The sequence below is a fragment of the Abramis brama genome (genome assembly GCF_963993115.1).
Source record: "Abramis brama genome assembly, chromosome: 21".
Classification (NCBI taxonomy): Eukaryota; Metazoa; Chordata; class Actinopteri; order Cypriniformes; family Leuciscidae; genus Abramis; species Abramis brama.
The window spans coordinates 19,203,515-19,226,227 of record NC_139983.1 but is presented as its reverse complement, the minus strand read 5'-3'; the positions used below and the strand labels follow the sequence as shown (position 1 = coordinate 19,226,227).

Below are 22,713 nucleotides of genomic sequence, written 5' to 3'. Positions count from 1 at the left end.
AAGAAATGCAACTTTTGATTTTAATAATGTATTAGTAAATGTTGAAATGAACATTAACTAAGATTAATAAATTCTGTAGAAGTATTGTTCATTCTTAGTTCATGTTAACTCAAGTAGTTATGAAACCTTATTGTAAAGTGTTACCTGTATTTTTTTTACAGCAATTATTAACCTTTATTGTTTGTTAATAAAAATGTTCATGTTCATCATTATCTAATGTTAACAGATAGGCCTACAATGGTGATGTATAAATAGGTTAAATGTTGTGATTAACATTTACAAAGTTCAATAAATGCTATGTAAGTGTTGTTCATTGTTAGTTCATGTTAACTAATGTTAACAAACCAAATCTCATTTTATTTTATTTTTTATATAGCCTATCATTAAAAAGTTTTGTTTAAAATGTCTTTTGGCCAATTGACGACAGTTTCAAAAAAGTAGACTCCATAAATCATTTGCACTCTTCCCAAAATCATTTTAATTTTACACATGAACGCAGAACAAGGGGTTCTTTTCTCTCCACATCCTTCTCTCCGCCCCTTCTATCCCGTAGCTCTTGATCCCTCCTCCTCCGTGCTTACAGTCTCATACCGGTACACTGCTCTCCATTCAGCCGTATGCAGATTGTAGGTCCCGGGAGGTGGGACGAAAAGCTGGGCCGTTGGAATGCTACGTGTCGCGCATCGCTCTTAAAAACGCTTCTCTGTCTGCATCTCCACAAGTTAGGCTAGGCTACCTCCTTAAAGTTCACCTGCGCGTTCAGTCCGCCCCGCCTCCGATCGAAAGTCCAAACCAGAGCGCACTTCACCGGAGCGAGATGCCTGGAAACACAACACTAAAACCGGTGAGACTAGACTAGGAGCCGTAGCTGGCAAAACTTCTCTGTCGTGGATTGTTTATTTTGTCAGGGCTGTCTTTTTCTTCTTTAGGCAAACGGTGTGTTTAGCAAGGGTTGTCTGAGATGCGTGAATGGGGTTCGCCATAATGTCAGACAACTTTTTTTTTTAAAAATGTGTTAGTGTTATATAACAGTCTGCGATCATTTGGGGAGATATTGGGCAAGCGCTCTGCTTCAAATCTGTGTTAGGCTAGACATACTGGCTTGACAAAAAGCTTGTTAAATGTATATAACTAAAATAATACTGTAAACTAAGTGATTAAAGGGATAGTTCATTTCAAAATGAAAATTCTGTCATATACTCACCCTAAAGTTGTTTCAAACCTGTGTGATTTCTTTCATCTGAGGAAGATATTTTGAAGAATGTCAGTAACCACACAGTTAACTGGACCCACTGACTTCCATAGTAGCCTATTTTTTTTTTTTTTTTTTTTGTCCTACTATGGAAGTCAGTGGGTCCATCAACTGTTTGGTTACTGACATCCTTCAAAATATCTTCTTTTGTGTTCAGCAGATGAAAGAAATACATACAGGTTTGAAACAATTTGAGGGTGAGTAGCCTATATGATGACAGAATTTTCATTTTGAAGTGAACTATCCCTTTAACATTAAACAGAAATGTGAGAACATAAAAGTTGGCCTTGTAGCTAAATTTAAAAAGCAAAACAATTATGTATAATTTAATATATAATAAATTTAATATACAGAAATAGCTTATAACACCATTATGTTGGTCAATAGGTAGGCCTACTGAAATTAATAAATTGTCTATAAATTTATACCATTTAAAATAATGTGACACCATGCCATTTACGAGAAAATACCTTTGTCAAATCATTTTTTTTAGAAAAATGAAATAAAAATCGACCTTTATTATATAGCCTAGTTAATGCTTGTCTAAATATGCCAGTGTAATTTGATTGTGTTCACTTGTTTATGGAACCACTGTACTGCTAAAATATGATAATACTGGAATAGTTTCTTAATTTAAGAACGTTTTGAAATAGATGTTTGAAACCAATATACAAAATCATTGCTAGAGAAAATAAACAGTATTCCTGTAATTTGCTATTTCAAGAAATCATTTCTATAATATAGTACAGATATTGCTATAATAACTGTACAAATAATATAGGAATAATTTCTTGTAATATTTGGAAATAGCACAGTTGGTTCCATCTATACAATATGAAATGTTTCACGCTTGCCGTAGTTCTCTGTCTTAGAGTTCTTGTCAGTTATGAGTCATATAGACCAGAGTTCAGTTAGTGAGGCAATGTGCACTTGAAAAAAAACTATTACACTTGGTTGTTTGGGTGTTTTTTCGTGCATGTAGGCCATGTACCTTTATATTGAGTCTATAAACACTCTTACATTTTTACTTTGTATTTAACTTTATATAAAAAAAGTCCTTCTCAAAGATAAGAGTAAAAGGGAGCAGTTACCATATCTTAACTGCCTATTTAAATATTTTAGAAATCACTTCAAGTGATAGCTGAAAAAAATAACACTGTGATTTTGGTGATTAAAGTATCTAGAATAAAGCTGTGAAAATGGCTGCCTTCACTGTCATTTTCTACTCAAAAGGACAAAGAAGTCCCTCCACATTCCGTTTGTGGTAGATAGCCAGGTGTCAGAATCAGATATAAAACCGTATTTTTATAAGACAAACCGTCAAAGACGTTACAAGATTTCTCTGCTCTGATTTGCTGAATACACTGACATATGACATCTGCACTGCAGTCAGAAAGACAAAGATCCAGAGTCTGTTAAACCCTGTTCAGAGGTCAGAGTATATGATTATTTGCAAGTCATTCACATAAACAGGCTGTTAGTAGCCTACAGTGTTCATTCATAAAAGCCTACTGACACTGCATGTCTGGCTTAACAGAGAAAAAGTCTGCGTTTAAGAGAGGTGGTCTGTTATTGGGATTCTTTGGAAGCCATGTAGGGTGTGTAATGAATGAATCTATTTGTTTTTCAAGCACTCCACAAGTAAATTCGAGACGGGGGTATAAAGAAAAGGCTGTGTGTGAGAGTGTACAGATAAATTACATAATTGACTGAGTGGTTAATGCATGATTTATCCTTTTTTTATCTGATAGCAGCCAGCAATATTTTTATATCTGACCTGTGTATGGGTGTGTGTCCTGTCCAAAGTTAATGCAGATACATTCCTAGTTAATGAATATAATGGTCTGTTTATAAACAGCGTTGGTTGCAGCTCGTCCTGCACAAACAGTATTTTTACAACTCAGTTCTCAGTGAGGAGCTCTGCAGGGAACTGGGGTTAAAGCAATACAACACAACATATGAGTGTGTGTAAGAGAGAGAGAGAGAGAGAGAGATGTATAAAGTTATGGCTACAATGACTGTACACTAACCACATTGTATTAAACTCCCAATTTGAGACCAATAGCTGTAACACTGATATTTTAAGTACTTTTTCTATCATATCCTACATCCATTGTGCATTTAACAGTTAATTCTTCCCAGCACATATGGATTTTCCAAACTAAGAAAAAGAGAAGTAAAGCAACTTGCATAATTATCATTCTGCTTATATATGTTTCATCTTTAGGATTAATAAATATATTGTGTCCATTGCTTTGATTTCTGCCTCACACACATACAATACCAATCAAAATTGTTTGTTTTTAAAGAAATCTCTTATGCTGTATTTATTTGATCTCAAATACAGTAAAAACAGTAAGTGTGAAATATTATTAAAATTTAAAACATTTCTTTTTTATTATAATTTAAAATGTAATTTATTCCTGCTTGTCAAAGCTGAATTTTCAGCATCATTACTCCAGTCTTCAGTGCCACATGATCCTTTAAAAATCATTTTAATATGCTGATTTGTGCTTAAAAAGCATTTAGTTTTATTATAAATGTCGAAAACATTTGCGCTGATTCATATTTTTGTGAAAATTGTAAAACTTGGCTATGAGCATGATATTACTCATATATTTCTAAGTAGGGGTGGGCAATGTGACCAAAATCTTATATCATGCTATAGTTATTCTTGCTTTAAATACGGTTATGATATCAACATTTTTTATACCATTGAAATTTCATAATTTCATAATTCTAATCACCATTTTCAATGTCATTTAAAAACTAATACTAGCCTAAAAAAACTCTCAAGTTTACCGAAGACAAGTAAACTGGGATAAAGAAAGAGCAAAGAAAACAAATTACAATAGAACAAAGACACAAATGAAATAGACCAACCTAAAAAACCTCAAGCCCTATAGAAATATTACATTAAATGTATAAAGTATGTATAAGAAACACTGCACAGTCTTTAATGTGTAAATTAAATATACATTTATTCTTTTTAAAGTTACAAAAATGATTCAGTCAAGAGCAGTGAGAGATTTTCACTGAAATGAGTTCTCTTTGCAATTGTGTTTCAATGGTTTAAAATCACCTGTTTTCAAACCGCAATGGTTAAAAAAAAACACGATAGAGACAATAGTCCAAAATCTCTACCGGTTGACAAATTTCTACAGGTTAATACCGGTATATCGCCCACCCCTATGTCCAAGTATGTGATACAGCTTTCATTCTTCGGGTCAATCATATATTTATATTAAAAAAAATTGTTTAAATGAGGAAAGCGATATCTTTGTCATAGTATCACTACCCTTTCAATGGTCAAGAGGATTTCCCAATAAATGGTACAGCGTTGGTCAATGGATTGATCTCTTTAAAGTAAAACGTCAGATTCAGCTTCACCCCAGAGCCGCTTTGCTTGTCACTTGCGCCTTATAAGGTGTTGTTCAAAGTAAAAATAATTTCCTTGTTTACAACCTTGCTTCTCAATACCTAGTATGCCAACATTATAATATAAAATATTATTTATTGAACAATATAGCCATTATAAACTTTGTATTTAATTGTATTTCATTTAAATAAGTTCTAATAAAAAACAAACCCATAAAAAATTATAATATTTTAGTGCAATCAAGTCATTAGATTGTTATAATGAAATGCTTTACATTTTACAAATTAAATCCTTATTCTTCTGTTATTACACCTTTTAATAAGAATTGAACAAGAAGGTTATACACTTTCTATTTGGCCTTTTATACACTAAAAGTTCTAGGGTTTTGTTAATGGTCCAATACTTAAAGTTGCCACAGTCACTGTATACTTTGCATGTGCTGCACTTTATTTGTACCATTCTGTTTTGATAGTATATTTTTATTTATCTATTTAGCTTTTTTCGAATTTAAAAGATAAGGATATTGTTTGAAAAGTGAGATCTCAGATGGTAGTCATTGAAAACCAAAAAAGTAGTGCTTGAAAAATCCTTGAAAGTCATGGAATTTCATTTACAGTTTGTGTACGAACCTCGTACTCGGGAAAGCTTCTACCAAGAAGCAGTTTTTATTAACTACTAGAACCAAACAGCCTGTAAATGCACTGTAAAAAGGCATTAAAAATATATATATGAAAAAAAAACTTTTTATTATTATTATTTTTTATTATTTTTCTGTGGGTCTGTTTATGAGACTTAAACTGCAGTGAGTAAATTAGTGTATTAGAATAAAGTGCATGAATGAAGCGTTACAGCATTTCTGTGGTTTAAACAGCAGCACATGACACTATTAATGGCAATATAGGATTTGATTCGCAGGGATTGCATATATCCCTTGAATGCAATGTGGCTACAAGCTCTGGAGGTACATAAGACAAAAAACTTCCTTGATGTCAAAAGGCAATAGTACAAAAGCATCTGCCAAATGCGTAAATGTGGATGTATTGTAAGCGAAAAATGTAACTGGAGTATGAAAGCTCATTGTGTATTCCTGTGCTCAGGTATAGTGTATAAAACACTAATACTACACTCTAAATGTTAAATGTTAGTATGTTTCCATGTGTGTGTTGTAGGATCTGCAAAAGTCCACTAATGTGGTATTCCAGGCTCATCATGTCAGCCGCAGCAAGAGGGGGCAGATCGTAGGAACCAGAGGAGGTTTCAGAGGATGTACAGTCTGGCTCACAGGTAATGCATTTCTTCACTTTAAAACCAGGAGAAATCACACAAGATGTCTGGCAAAGCAAATTTAAATGGGGAAATAAATTCACAAACCTGTGATGCCTGTAAAACAAGTTGGTCTGAACTTTAAACCCCAGGCGCCAACTAATAAGAAACACTATGTTTTTTTGTACCTCCACTGCCCCATCAGTATGGATCAAGAACACTGTAAATGTATTCCTTAAAACTCATATTACACATTTTTTATTTACTTAGAAAGAAGTGAAAAGTTTACTGTTTTATAAACTACCATTCAAAAGATTGGGGTTCAGTAATATTTCTCTCTTATGCTAACCAAGGCTGCATTTATTTGATCAAAAATACAGTAAAAATAGTAATATTGTGAAATATTGTTACAATTTAAAAAAATCTTATATTTTATATTCCTTGATGGCAAAGCTTTATTTTCAGCAGACATTACTCCAGTCTTCAGTGTCACATGATCCTTCAGAAATCATTCTAATATGCTAAATTAGTGATCATGAAACATTTCTTATTATTATCAATGTTGAAAACAGTTGTGCTGCTTAATATCTTTGTAGAAACCATTACATTATTAGGCCCGGTTTCACAGACAAGGCTTGAATTAAGCCAGGATTAGGCCTTAGTTCAATTAGGATATTTAAGTAGCTTTAATAAACGTGCCTTACGGAAAAACATTACTGGTGTGCATCTTGAGACAAAACATTGACACTGACATATTTTAAGACAGGAATCTCTTATTTCATTGCCTTTGTGTGTGTGTGTGCAGGTCTATCAGGGGCTGGTAAGACAACATTGGGATTCGCTTTAGAGGAGTATCTGGTCTCTCACGGTATTCCCTGCTACTCTTTGGATGGTGATAACATCCGTCACGGCCTGAATAAGGACCTGGGCTTTACTTCTGTGGATCGAGAGGAGAATATTCGGCGTATTGCTGAGGTGGCCAAACTGTTTGCAGATGCTGGGCTTGTTTGCATTACAAGCTTCATCTCGCCGTTTACCAAAGTGAGCAACCACACCAGCGACTGATTATTTTATCACTAATCCAGTGAAAGTAATTCTAATCAGAAGATCAAAACAAAACCACAACATTATTAGAAAGTTTTGAAAGTTTATGCAAGGTTTCTTTAAATCAAATGTGTCTTCTAGGATATATGTTGATGGGTTTTTCACTGCAGTACAAAAGGTCTTTACATTTATTCATTTAGTGGACGCTTTTATTCAAGCGACATACAAATGAGAATAAGCCGAACAGACAAGTGAACATGTAACACAAAGAGCAGCAAACACTTTGTTTTTAATAAAATGTTTCATAAAATACATAATGCTCAACTTCTTTACTCTGCAGGACCGTGCAGAGGCCCGAAGCATCCATGAGAAAGCGGGTTTGCCATTTTTTGAGGTGTTTGTAAACGCTTCTCTGGAGGTGTGCGAGAGCAGAGACGTTAAAGGACTCTACAAAAAAGCAAGAGCTGGGGAGATTAAAGGTACTATAAAAAATTGAAACTTTAAAACTGTGCTGTTCCAAAAAACAAAAAAAGTTACACATTTTTTTTTTACAAAACAACTTAACAGAAAACCATAGACATATCCTGCAAAAAGAGCAGACTAAACATAAATATACTCAACTTTCTTCTTTCATTCTCATCTTCCCCTGTTTTCCATGCTTCATTTCTCACCCAGGCTTCACCGGTATAGATTCTATGTATGAGTGTCCAGTGACTTGTGAGCTGATTCTGAAGACCGGAGAGCTCACAGTGAACGAATGCATTCAGCAGGTGGTGAACCTGTTGAAGGAGCAGGTTAGTCAGGAGCTGAACACAGGCTTGGGAATATACCATTTTATATACCATTTCTCAATAGGTGCACAAATAGCCTACCGTTATCTTTAGAGTACCTCATGGTCAGAAGTCCAAGGTTAAAGCCATTGTCAGATATTACCACAAGCCTCTGGCTACATATCTATCTGAAGGCCACAACATTAATAGATAGAGCAGAATGTTTTGTAAAATTGAATCTGGTTCTTTCTTTGAAGGTGCTCTAATCGATGGTGGGTGACGTCACTTCTTGTTGACGTTCAAAGTATTGTCAAACAAATGGAGGCTAGCTCGACCCTCCCTCCTCCTCATCCCGTCCCCCCACCCCCCTCCCTTTCGTGCTTCCTGAAACAGTCATGAACCATTTAGAAAAAACAAACTGGATTTACACACCTGTCCAGCAAAAACAGAGCCACCTGAATTACGGATTGGAAGCCCTTCTGCCGGCGGAGTTCTCGCCAACTTTTGAACGCTTTTCCGATGTAAATTCGGGACTTTGTGCGTTCCTTCTCCTTTTCCCTATTCTTTGTTATTTGTTCATTGGAACGTCGTCTCTTTGGTCGTGTGTCGGCCATATCAAAATTCTCAAGAATATACATTTTTAACGTTAGTCATTGTCTAGGACATCTCTCCTCTAGCTAACTTCCCTCTTCATGCTTCTCTCTCCTCCACTCCACACACCCCCCTTCATGTGCACGCGCACTAACCCCCTAACCCCCACCCCCAAATCAATGTCGGCTATTGGCTGGAACACTGTTTGTTTTGTTTCGTGGTCCAGGCTGGGCCAGTTTGTTTTTCTTGCCGTTTGTGGAGCCTGGGCTGTCTACAGAGACCAAGTTTTTACAGTGTGTTCAGGGGACAGGCAGCTAGCGGATAGTGAGGAGATGTTTGCTGTATGTGACAAAAATGTTTTGGCCTATGACATCGCTTAGAGCACCTTTAAGGGATCGTTCACCCAAAAATTAAACTGTCATTATTTACTCACCCTTATGTAGTTCCAACCCCTTGTGCTGTATTTTTTTCTTTAGAACACAGAAATACACTTCTGTTCAAAAGTTTTTTCATTTTTTTTGAGAAATTAATACTGAGCTGATCAAAAGTGAGTATAAAGACAATGGGTCTCATTCATGAAACATTCGTAAATATACGAGTAAATATGTGAGTGATTTGCGCGTAAAGAGACATTCCCGAAAATTCTTCTCCTGATTCACAAATACTTCGTAAATGTCAGATTTGATAGTGAAATGTGTGTGTGGGTTAATGAATTCCAATCACTCGTAAATGGGACGCGCGTGCACGCTCATTCTCAATTACCATAAATCCCGCCAATTAAAACCGACTGACAGCTATATATGGGCATCATATTATGACACGAAACGAAGGATTTCAACATGTCTTCTCAAAAGCGAATGCTATTGTATTATTACATGTATAATTTTGAAAAAAAAAAAAAAAAAAAGCGAATGAAGAAGAGAAATTTCTCAGATGCAGAAATTGAAGTTTTATTATCAGAAGTTCATTCAAAACGCCACATTTTATTTTCAAGCGTACATAGTGGCGTATCAGGTCCTAAAAAAAAAAGGATTTTTTTAGGTAATAGGCTACATGCTTTAGGTAAAAATGCTTGGCAGCATATTACAGATGCATTTAATGGAGTTTCATCTTTTAATCGAACAGTCCCAGAAGTGAAAAGAAAATGGTTCGACATGAAGCTTGACTGCAACACTTGTAACTTGCGGACTTGTAAAAAAACAAACAAAAAAAAAACAGCTTGAATATAAAAAAATTAAAAAAACTTGTGGACTTGTGTTCCGTTTGCAGATGCTATTACTGGCTCTCGTAATACAAGTAAAAAGAAAAACCGTATGTAATTACTATATATAATACTTTTTCAAAATGGTGTGTAAATATGTACCCGATTACGTTGAATTAAAATGCAGTTTATTAATGAGCAAAACGTTCGGATGTTAAACGTACTATTTACGCGTGGCTGGGAGCAGGTGTAGATTTCTTTCGTACCAACTAACATTTGGGAAATACGAACATTTTAATGAATCCGAAAATTTACGCCAGAACCACTTTACACACGATTTACACAAAAATTCGTTCTGCTCGTGTTTCATGAATGAGACCCAATGTTCTTTTGAATGTTCTATTGATCAAAGAATCCTGAAAAAAAAAAGTATCACGGTTTCCACAAAAATATTAAGCAGCACAACTCTTTTCAACATTGATAATACAAAGAAATGTTTCTTTAGCATAAAATCTATGAAATATATGAAAATAGAAAACAGTTTGTACTGACCTAAACCTTTTGAACACTAGTGTAGTTTTTAAAGAACCTTTACATTGTTACATAAGGTGGTGCATATAGAAGTACTCACAACAAGGAATTACTGGAGAAGGAAGACTTTAATCATCGAACACAACATTACATGGAGAAACACTACCCAACATCAACGTCGACCGACAAAGACCGAGGAAGAAAACGGAATATATGCATGGAAAACAAGGGGAGCTAACTAGACTAATTAACAAGACACAGCTAAACTAAATGAACTAATGAGGACGGTGAACCTGTGAACAAGTAGTGGCGGGAAACTGACCAACATGAACATGAAAAGAAATCCAAAAACAAACAGACATGCAACATACATAGATCTTTTCCATACAATAAGTTCATAATTAAGAGCTTAAATGATTGTTTGCTTATTATATACAGTATTGGTCAAAGATGTTTTTAATTACCCTACTAGTATTAAACCATAAAAATATAAGGAAAATATTATTATTATTTTTTTTAATATATTTTAAATATGAAGGAAAAACACAACACTACCCTAGTGAAAAAAACCTATACCAAAGTGTATTTAAAATACATTTATTTCATACTAAGTACAGTATACTACAAATCCATTAACATATTTACTAACATATCGCTTGAGACTTATTGATATAAATATAATTAAACTTTATTTGGAGTTTTTCTTTATTGCACAATGCACATTTCTTAAAATTAAGCCTTAAAATGTGTTTAATATCACTATTAGTAAGGATAGTAGGATCTCTATATAATAAAAGTATTTAAATATAAGATATTTAAAGTGTACCTAGAGTATACTTGCACTAGTTCCACTTTAGCACAATCAAATACACTTAAGTATATCTTTAGTTGAACTTCAACACTATTTCCAGATAACCACAAAGTACAAAATGACTTGTTCCAATTTAGCAGACTTTAAGTACATCAGTTTAGTATACCAAAAGTACAGTTGCAGGGTATTTATATTAAGAACATAAATATGTAAATGTATTTGTAGTATACTTAGCATAAAATAAATGTATTTCAAATACATTTTAGTATATTTATTTTTCATTATGGTAAACTTTTATCTGACAAAATTATTTGGCAAAAAAATGCAAAGTACAGCTACTTTGACTATAACTTAACCAGTTATTAATCATTTTTTAGTTCTCTCTTGTTTGGCAGTGCATGTGTTCATAATTTCTTTGTATGATAGCCTGGCAAAAAATGACAAACAATGCAAAGTCCTTATAAAATCTTTAATAATATTTTAACAAAGGGTGGCGATGTCAACTTTCCTTGGCCGAACATTAGAAAAAATTATAGTATGAAAGTACAAACTATTCTATACTTATAATCTTCACCTCCACATTAATAATGGTAAAAAAACACAACCTAAAATGTACTTTTAATTTTAATTAAAATTTTAATTAACTGCTTTCATTCACATCAAGGAGGTTATCTACTATTACTGAACAAACCTGACTTCATTGCAATTTCAGCAATGAAAGTATTTTTCAAGGGTCAGGTAGAAATAGCTCAAGGTAATTTTTGCACATGCCATTAGATGAATAAGTTTTTTCTTTTTCTTTGATCTCTCTTTCTCTGTCTTTCTCAGAGCATTGTTCCCAGTGGAGTTGTAGAGGAGATTAATGAACTGTTTGTGCCTGAGAACAGACTCAAGCTGGCACAGGCAGACGCAAACACCCTGCCCTCTATCAGCATCACCAAGGTAACCGGTAGCATTAGTCCTCAAGGCCAGGGACCACTCATGTTCAAATGTTCATAAATATGAGTGAATTATTGACAGGATGACACATAGCAGCTTTATTAGCCTGTGAACAGTGTTCCCTTATTACGATGCAAATTTATTCCAGAATCCCACAACAATAATGATTTCTTAAAGTTTTTAATGTTGTTTATATGTCTATGTGGTGTTTTTAATATGCTTTAAGACAAACCATGTGCAATTTCATAAGTCAACACCATTGATGAGTATTTTCTCCTTAAAACTCCAGTGAAAAACAGACAGTCTCAAAAACGCGGTTTGAAATCGTCTGTGTTTCTTACGTCACAAACTACCTTATAACCAGTCATATCATTGTGTGAGTGGGCTTTAGCATATCATTAACTATTCTCTCAAGAGAAGCCAGGTTATCCCGCTATATTTTTCTGTTGATATGAAAAATCAGGTGAATTATGTATATGATGTATTTTACAATGAATTATATGCCTTTCTCCACTGACGTTCTGAGTTGTTTGAAGCGTTTCTAAGGATGCTAATTTTTAGAAGGCAGCTTTCTAACTCTAGGATGGCGAACGGGAACATAGTTTTGTGTAACATTAGCAACACATTATTAGCGGTTTGATAACTTAGTCAAGCAAAAGGCTAATCATATTAATTATCGTAATGTGTCCAACATTGAGGAGAGCAATACATAAAACGCATTACCATTCTGATACATCGACTTGTAGACGACCCTGTATGAGTGAGTGGAGGCGGGGACTAATATGCATATTCATGCGTCCGCTTATACTAAATGAAGCAAGGGTGTAGAGTTACATTCAAGCTATTTTAAGGCATGAATACATTTTTTTCACAGGAAAAAAATATTTAAATATGTCATTTCGGTTATCAACGATTAGTTTTAAGGGATAAAATTATTGACTAAAGGGGGACTTGAGACGTATTTTTCACTTATTATTGCACAAAGTTGTTACATAATCCTTCCTACAGACAATCAATCATAACAGACATTTTGAAGAATATGATATTAGCTAGCTGTTCCGTTTGTAAAAAGCTTTCTGTGTTTGTGTGTGTAGTTAGACTTACAGTGGGTGCAGGTGTTGGCTGAAGGATGGGCCAGTCCTCTAAAGGGCTTCATGACAGAGAGAGAATACCTACAAGTCATTCACTTCAACACCCTCCTGGATGGTAAGATACAAGCACACACATTTAAAAAGGTGTCTCAAATGATTTAGCCATCGGCAGTCTCTTGTTGCAGTACTAGACAACTCCTTCCAATTATTAGTAATTATTAGTACAACTCGTTTTTATTCCACACACAAGTAATCACACTTAGTCAGGATAATCGTCTTAATGTTGGCGATGGCACCAGCAGCAGAAGGCTGAAAAAGAAGATGTTTCATGCATAAAATAGCGGGTGCCAGTGCTGCTTGCAGGAGACAGAATGATGCAATGATCTGGCTTTCTGTGAAACTCACACGCTTTGCTTGCTTTAATTGGGTTGGTCAGCAGACATCGATCAGGGGAGGAGGCAGTATTTTCAAAGTATTTGCAATTGCATGCAAGCGAATAATATTCAGTGTACTGACATACATTGTTAGCAGCATTTAATTGAGCAAGTAGCTAATCAGAATGAGCTTTATTCGCCAAGTGTGCACAAACACACAAGGAATTTTTTGTGGTTTTTACAGGAGCTCTTGGTACATACATACATATATGACATTAGAACAGGCATTTAAATGAGAACATAAATAAATAGAATAAACAATAATAATAGTTATAGTATACATCTGAAATGATGATGCTAATGAGCACGTCACACCTCTCTTCACCAGTTTGCACTGGTTACCAACAGCCTCTCGCATCATATTCAAGGTACCAATGTTTGCCTATAGAGAACAATCACTTGCTCTGCTCCCCATACCTAAATTCACTACTTTAGACTTATGTGCCCTCCAAAAACCTGTGTTCTGCAAGTGAACAGCGCCAGGAACACTGTTCCTTGCTTTTGGAATGATCTGTTTAACTCAAACTGAGCTGCTGAGACTTTAGCTATTTCTTGAAAATGGCTTAATCCATTAATACTAACACTTTCTATTTTATTTGTATTATATCTATTTTTTTCTATTTATTTTTTAAAAATGTGCTAGACTAACTGGGACTCGTCACAGCATTTATTGTTGCCCTTTTGTTGGTTTAATTGATTGTATTGTTCTCATTTGTAAGTCGCTTTGGATAAACCCGTCTGCTAAATGATTAAATGTGAATTTAGATGTTTTTTTCCTTAATTATTGAATAAATAAATAAAATGATCTCTTCAAAATTATTTATAATATGTGTTGATTAACTTATCTATCCCTAAATACAGGTGGTATCATCAACCTCTCAGTACCCATTGTCCTTCCTGTTGCCAGCGAGATTAAAGAACGTCTTCAAGGCAGTGCAGCTGTGGCTCTTGAGTACCATGGAAAACGTGTCGCCATCTTACGCAGCCCAGAGTTCTTTGAACATCGAAAGGAAGAGCGATGTGCTCACCAGTGGGGGACAACCTGTCCCAAACACCCTTACATAAAGGTATTAAATATTTTTTAACCAATGTCATGATAATGAATGCATAAAAAATACAAAAGTATTGAGGAAACCTTTTAAGAAGTCTTAGCTGAATACACGTAACTTATTTGTACAAGAAAAAGGGCTCCGAAATGGCACAAATTGTTTCTTAAATAATAAAACTAACTAACTGAAATTCATAATACTTGCTTTAAAAAAAAAAAAAAAAAAAGAGAATACAACTGTTGCAATGAATGACTGTTATAACTCACGAATGCACATTAACTACATTCTTTAACCACTTACCTGTGAATAGATGGTTTTGGAAAGCGGTGACTGGCTGGTAGGGGGTGAGCTAGAGGTATTGGAGCGAATCAGATGGAATGATGGACTGGATCAGTACCGTCTCACTCCAAGGGAGCTGAAGCAGAGATTTAAAGAGATGAAAGCAGGTATAAGCAAATGGGGACAGTTAAATGGATAGTTCACCAAAATTATTTACTCACCCTCAAGTTGTTCCAAACCTGTATGAATTTCTTTCTTCTGCTGAACACAAATTAAGATATTTTGAAGAATGTTGGTAACTAAACAGTTAATGGACCCCATTGACCTCCAATTAAACCAATTAAAGCACTAACTGGAATTGACAATTTCATTGTTTTCCCAGACGCAGTGTTTGCTTTTCAGTTGAGGAACCCGGTGCACAATGGCCACGCCCTTTTAATGACCGACACGCGTCGGCGATTGGAGGAACATGGGTATCGTAGACCAGTGCTACTTTTGCATCCTTTGGGTGGCTGGACCAAAGATGATGACGTGCCTCTTGAATGGAGAATGAAACAGCATGCTGCCGTGCTGGACGACGGCATTCTAGACCCTCAGTCCACCATTGTGGCCATCTTTCCCTCCCCTATGATGTACGCTGGGCCTACAGAGGTACGTACTAGGTGTTCTTTCATACATGCCTATGAACAATGACATATAGAGCCCTTTTAGGAAGTTCTAGCCTTACACACACAGATTTTAGTAATGCTAAGCATTTTTTAAGCACTTTTTTAGTTTACACAACCATCCAAAATTTGGGGTATATATTTTATTTTTGAAAGAAATTAATACTTTTAAGCAAGGATCCATTAAACTGATCAAAAGTGAGAGCAAAGACATTTATAATGTAACAAAAGATATTTATTTCAAATAAATGATGTTCTTTTGAACTTTCTATTTATCAAAGAATCCTGTATTACTGTTTTAAACATTTATAATAAAAATCAATGTTTTTTTAGCACCAAATCTGCATATTAGAATGATTTAGAAAAAAATATCGTCGGAATAAATTACATTTTAATATATGTAAAATAGTAATAATATTTCACAATATTACTGTTTTTTACTGTATTTTACTTTTAAAAATGTAAAGAAAATATTTTGAATGGTAGATTAAATAAAGCTATATTTTTTAAGAGATTTATCTAAAATTATATCCGGTTCATAGTCTAAGATTCTCATGAATTCATTTAATTTTACACATAACATATAAGTGCCACCCTTACAAATACTAACCTTGTCCGTTTGTCTGTCAGGTCCAGTGGCACTGTCGTGCAAGGATGGTAGCAGGTTCTAATTTCTACATTGTGGGTCGTGATCCTGCTGGGATGCCCCACCCAGAGTCAGGGAAGGACCTTTATGAACCAACTCATGGAGGTAAAGTTCTGTCCATGGCACCTGGACTCAACTCTGTGGAGATTATCCCTTTCAGAGTGGCTGCATACAATAAGACCAAGAAAGCTATGGACTTCTATGACAAAGATAGGTGAGATTGAAGTGCATAAAGTGCAAAAGTCTAACAAAACTTGAAATATTTTAAAATATACTGGTTAAAAATCTCTATTATTGGTATCCATTAATTGACTGTGGCAATGGTTATGACACACACTGACCATATTTACATGTACATAAAAATCTATCAAAAATAGTATAAACACATTTGAGAAAAGAAAATACAGAGTTGTTTTTACAGATATCCAAAGAAATGAAAGTAAAATATTATACAGACCAGTAAAAGCCCTGTAAGCAAAGTCTCATGACTCATGTTTCTTGGCATTTCAATTAATTGTACTCATCGATTATGTCACTGTGCAAAAGTAATAAAAATGACCAAAATGGAAAGACCGAGCATTTCCAGTACTTCACAAGACATTAACAGGAACAGATGAATGTGCATTTAAATCATTGAAAATATGCTGATTGCATGCATTCCAATGGAAATTGCATTCCATGGAAAATTCCAATTCATAGTTTTCAGTCGTGTGACTGATACGGAGACACTGAGAATGTGCCATCTTCCACAGAACTGCAGCACAGGCCTGTCAATTTTCTATGTGAACAAAATTCTTTGCAAGTTTTGGGCACTTGTGATCCATACACAGCACCTGCTGCAGTATTTCAATCACTAAAAGCAGCAGGACATTCTAAAACGCTTAATGCGGAAAACACTTAAAGTGCCGCAATGTAAAACAGGAGGAACGCCTTGTTTTGCCCTCCAGGTGGGAGTTCCAATAAGTGTGTGATGCCACGTGAAAACTATGACTAGATGTGAGGTATATAAATGTCTTTTCGCATAACCAGGAACTTATGCAAAAATTATTTCCATGTAAATTGGTTGCTTAATGGTTCTGAAACATGAAAGTCAGACTCGTTCTACCTCTATTTTTCAATTCAGACATGCTGAGTTTGAGTTCATCTCCGGGACCAAGATGCGCAAGCTGGCTCGCAGTGGAGAGAACCCTCCTGAGGGCTTCATGGCCCCTAAAGCCTGGAAGGTCCTCACCGAGTATTACAATTCCCTACAGAAAGACCAGTGATGACACATACAAGAACGTTCCAACACAGAAAACCTCAGAAGACCACAGAGCATGTGGTTCACACTGCCTCTAGAACTACTTCAGGCATTGCAAAATGAAGGTGCGCACTTACAACGAGCTGGTGGGAAAGGTGGTCAAGATTTCCTGTGAATAATTATATTACGACAGCATTGTTTTTAAAGGGAAATATGAACATGCTTTCTCAACTGTGAAATTTAAACTGATGTGCCTTGATTAATAGATTGCCAGTTCCAAAGAGATTATGAGATCTTGTTCTTAAATTGTATTTAGAAATGTGCATTTAAGTGAAAATATATATCGATTGTAATCTAAATGAAGCAATTACTCCCCAAAGTTTGGGGACGGTAAGATTAAAATGTTTTTTTTTTAATGCTCACCAAGGCTGTATTTATTTGATTAAATGGTACAGTAAATAAAAAAATAAGTCATTTATTACTGTGATGGCAAAGGTGAATTTTTTGCATCATTACTCCAGTCTTCAGTGTCACATGATCCTTCAGAAATCATCCTAATATGCTGGTTCGGTGCTAAAAAAAACATTTCTTATTATTTTCTTTGATGAATAGAAAGTTAAACAGCATTTATTTGAAATATAAATTTTCTCTAACAATGTAAAAGTCTTTACTGTCACTTTTGATCAATTGAATGCATTCTTGCTAAATACTTATAAAATCTTACTGACCCCAAATTTAGCGTATATCAAAGCAGCCTTCATGTGGCCCAAATTGCAGTCAGATTTTACATCGTAACCTGAATAATTTTGTTTACATGTCACAAGAAAGTGGTTGTTATCTGGGGACCATATTGGGGAAAGCATATAGGGAAATATTTATTTTGTTCATTCAAAAACAATAATGAATAACACTGTTTTATTAAAGATTTAACAGCAAATGAAATATAATGTCAATTAGATATCTGTATATCTTATTCTGTTTTAATTAAACCTTTGTACTGTGATTACATAATTGTGACCATGTGGCTGCTTTTTCAGATGCTCACAGTGTGACTGTATGTACAGCTTGCTTCCTGTTCTTTGAATCAAGGGCAAAAGTTATGCAGCTCATCCACAGAAATATTGATGCTCCTCTGCCATCTGGTGGTCGTCAGCATACAGCATACAGAAACCACATGGCACCATGGGAAAAATAGCTGATTATGCAAATATAACTTCAGGTAACAGTTACAGTTCGTAACCAAACTGTTGTCGTGAATTTTTTCATTCCTGTGTGATGCAAAGAGCAATTCATAATCAGATTATATGAGGTCATGGCCTGAACATGCATAATGCACCCTAGAATATAGGTCCCAAAATCTGTTACGGGTGAATCACTCCTAAACTGATGGATCGACTTAGGGAGCAGGGCTGTGAGTGTGTTCCACTTGACCCTAGGCATTCCCAAATGGATTTAGGGAATTCCCAATTAGACTTAGTGCGGATGAGAGCATTAGATCTAATATGTTCTAGGTAACCCTATTTAAAAATGCTAACTGCAGTTGCAGTGCTATGCAATCCTGAAAAGGTTACGGTGAGTATGTACAGGATGTGTGGCATGGATTTTCCCAGGGAACAAGCATCTATAAAATAAGCCGCTGGAGGCAGGGAGACCTACTTTGGGTTAAGGACAAGACATACTCACCCATTTCCCTAAAGCGAGTGCCTTGTGTTATAGTGTTTCTAAAACCCATTTTGGAGTAGGCTACTAATAAGTAGCTGAGTTGAATCAAGTATGTTTGATTAGGAAAACTATGTACAGTTGGAGGTATTCAGGTTTGTGAAACACTGTGTTAATAAAGGGTTTTTATCATCCGAGAGCTGCTGAGTGGGTTTAAAGTCCCCATGACCCGATGGTAGTAGTATTATACATCAAATTAGTACACCCCTGCTCTTGATGCATTGTGTGTCCTTCTGGAGCATCAGTGAATGTTTTTGTAATAGTTGTTTTGAGTCCCTCATTGTCATCAGTGTGAAAAGATGGATCTCAAATCCATACAGTCACTGCTGGTAAGGGTTTAAATATGCAAAAGAGGCTCGAAAACCAAAGAATTTGCAGGACCTGGAGGATTTTTCTTAAGAACATTGGGCAGTTTAACTGTTCAGGACAACAAGGGACTCGTGAACAACCATCACAAAAAAAACAAAACAAAACAAAAAAACAGCCGTGGATCATCAAGGTAACGACACAGTATTAAGAATCAAGTGTATGTAAACTTTTGAATGGTAATATTTATAATTTTTATTTTGTCTTGTGAATTATATGTAAACATATTTTATGTAAAATAACTTATTCAGGACAGTACTATATAATAAAAATATAACATGCATTTTGCATGATCCCTCTTATTTTGTAAAAAATAATTAACATTTAGCAGATATATAGGCTATATACAGTGAGGAAAATAAGTATTTGAACACCCTGCTATTTTGCAAGTTCTCCCACTTGGAAATCATGGAGGGGTCTGAAATTGTCATTGTAGGTGCATGTCCACTGTGAGAGACATAATCTAAAAAAAAAAATCCAGAAATCACAATATATGATTTTTTAACTATTTATTTGTATGATACAGCTGCAAATAAGTATTTGAACACCTGTCTATCAGCTAGAATTCTGACCCTCAAAGACCTGTTAGTCTGCCTTTAAAATGTCCACCTCCACTCCATTTATTATCCTAAATTAGATGCACCTGTTTGAGGTCGTTAGCTGCATAAAGACACCTGTCCACCCCATACAATCAGTAAGAATCCAACTACTAACATGGCCAAGACCAAAGAGCTGTCCAAAGACACTAGAGACAAAATTGTACACCTCCACAAGGCTGGAAAGGGCTACGGGGAAATTGCCAAGCAGCTTGGTGAAAAAAGGTCCACTGTTGGAGCAATCATTAGAAAATGGAAGAAGCTAAACATGACTGTCAATCTCCCTCGGACTGGGGTTCCATGCAAGATCTCACCTCGTGGGGTCTCAATGATCCTAAGAAAGGTGAGAAATCAGCCCAGAACTACACGGGAGGAGCTGGTCAATGACCTGAAAAGAGCTGGGACCACCGTTTCCAAGGTTACTGTTGGTAATACACTAAGACGTCATGGTTTGAAATCATGCATGGCACGGAAGGTTCCCCTGCTTAAACCAGCACATGTCAAGGCCCGTCTTAAGTTTGCCAATGACCATTTGGATGATCCAGAGGAGTCATGGGAGAAAGTCATGTGGTCAGATGAGACCAAAATATAACTTTTTGGTCATAATTCCACTAAACGTGTTTGGAGGAAGAAGAATGATGAGTACCATCCCAAGAACACCATCCCTACTGTGAAGCATGGGGGTGCTTTGGGGGTGTTTTTCTGCACATGGGACAGGGCGACTGCACTGTATTAAGGAGAGGATGACCGGGGCCATGTATTGCGAGATTTTGGGGAACAACCTCCTTCCCTCAGTTAGAGCATTGAAGATGGGTCGAGGCTGGGTCTTCCAACATGACAATGACCCGAAGCACACAGCCAGGATAACCAAGGAGTGGCTCTGTAAGAAGCATATCAAGGTTCTGGCGTGGCCTAGCCAGTCTCCAGACCTAAACCCAATAGAGAATCTTTGGAGGGAGCTCAAACTCCCAGTGTTTCTCAGCGACAGCCCAGAAACCTGACTGATCTAGAGAAGATCTCTGTGGAGGAGTGGGCCAAAATCCCTCCTGCAGTGTGTGCAAACCTGGTGAAAAACTACAGGAAACGTTTGACCTCTGTAATTGCAAACAAAGGCTACTGTACCAAATATTAACATTGATTTTCTCAGGTGTTCAAATACTTATTTGCAGCTGTATCATACAAATAAATAGTTAAAAAATCATACATTGTGATTTTTTTTTTTAGATTGTCTCTCACAGTGGACATGCACCTACGATGACAATTTCAGACCCCTCCATGATTTCTAAGTGGGAGAACTTGCAAAATAGCAGGGTGTTCAAATACTTATTTTCCTCACTGTATATGTGTAATCAATAAGGTACGAGAGACTGTGCTGTATGTATATTAAAGCCAAAAAATATGGGTCCCACTTTATATTAAGTGGCGTTAAGTACTATGTACTTACATCAAAAAATAAGTACAATGTACTTATTGTGTTCATGTTGTATTGTAAAACACTTTTGCTGCTATTGATGTGTGATACGGGTAACATTAGGGACAGGTGAGGTGGATTGGGTAGGGTTAAGGTGTAAGGGGTGGGTCAACTGTTTACAAATGTAATTACATAAATTAATTACAGCTGTAATTACATGCAGGAATTTTTAAAATGTAAGTACAATGTAAAAACATGTAGTTACACAATAAGTAGGCTACATTGTATCAAATTATTAATTTCAATGTAGTACATGTAACTACATAGTACTTAAAGCCACTTAATATGGACCAAAATATGTATCAATGCAACTTTCATGAAGTAAAATCACTAAAAGGCTTCCTTTCGCTGGAAAAAAAAAATAGTCCCTGACCGTGAACAGCAACAGAACATTATTATTACAGAACAATAATTACATTATTTCGCTATTAGATGGCGGCAAAGACTATCTTTATGAGTAAGTCAGTCAGTAGAGAAGACTTTTATATTAAAAGTCTGGGACAAAATCCCAACTGGGGACAAGAGTAGTCAAATTGTGCGTTCAAGTCATCTCGTCAAGATCGTATTTATGAGTTGAACGCCACCACAATGTCGTAAATACAAGTGGGAGGCTCGGGATTTTCTTTAATCCCCAATCTTTACGAGTTGGGGGTCGTGTCGGTATCAGTGAAAAACATGGCGGAATAAGATATTGTAAGGTTTTTCTATTTACAGTGAAGTAATCTAATTGCCTGCACAGAATATGATTGCATTATAATATAACAATATAATATGTAACGATAAAGTTTGCAGTGGCTTCTTAAATGAATTAAAAACATAAAAAAGCAAAGTACACCTGATGCACATTTCTCTGATCTTCATTTTCTAGATCTAGAGTTTAAGAACCTTGCTGTAGCCTATTTTTGTGTGATTAATCAAGAGAAAGTAGCCTACTTCAGCACCATCTTACTCCGACCAAAGTGAGTAGACGACGTCCCACTTCGTAAATACGAACTTCCCAGGAGGACTTGAACACACCAAAAGCCACTAAATGACTGGAGCAGATTTTAAACACTGACACCGACTGAACGCAACTGTCTCTCGGCGCGTTTGGGCATGATCAGTAGGCTAAGTAGGCCTATCAAATTACATTCATAATCGGCTTTACAGTCGTTAAGTGTGTTCCCAGGTTAAGAGTTTTTTTAGGCGCGAATGTTGTTATTAAGACCTCAAATATGTGACTAATGTATAATCATAGTGCCTATTTTACAATCTGATTATACGCTTTCACAGGCGCGAGCTCCAGGCTCGCGGCCTTTCGCTCATGTAACTTACCCGCAGAGAACAGCGTCATCTCGGCCAGTCTTTCGAGAATTTGCCGCTGGCTCTTATGTAGA

General features: G+C 35.8%; 1 protein-coding gene across 1 annotated transcript; it reads left to right on the top strand.

Moving 5' to 3' along the window:
* The first annotated feature begins 579 nt into the window (after nucleotides 1-579).
* papss2a (3'-phosphoadenosine 5'-phosphosulfate synthase 2a) lies at nucleotides 580-18,426 on the top strand. The gene is made up of 12 exons (XM_084096546.1): nucleotides 580-844; nucleotides 5,801-5,915; nucleotides 6,700-6,935; nucleotides 7,279-7,417; nucleotides 7,614-7,732; nucleotides 11,671-11,784; nucleotides 12,876-12,987; nucleotides 14,168-14,373; nucleotides 14,666-14,801; nucleotides 15,017-15,285; nucleotides 15,930-16,159; nucleotides 17,069-18,426. The coding sequence occupies exons 1-12, from the start codon at nucleotides 818-820 to the stop codon at nucleotides 17,208-17,210; spliced, it is 1,845 nt and encodes a 614-aa protein (XP_083952672.1). The 5' UTR covers nucleotides 580-817; the 3' UTR covers nucleotides 17,211-18,426.
* The last annotated feature ends 4,287 nt before the right edge of the window (nucleotides 18,427-22,713 follow it).

Bases quoted from the DNA above. Each gene is read 5' to 3' on its own strand.
- papss2a (XM_084096546.1), top strand. From the start codon at position 818: ATGCCTGGAAACACAACACTAAAACCG. The intron at 11,785-12,875 runs GTAACCGGTAGC...TTGTGTGTGTAG, and splicing joins CCTCTATCAGCATCACCAAG to TTAGACTTACAGTGGGTGCA. The intron at 15,286-15,929 runs GTACGTACTAGG...TTTGTCTGTCAG, and splicing joins TGTACGCTGGGCCTACAGAG to GTCCAGTGGCACTGTCGTGC.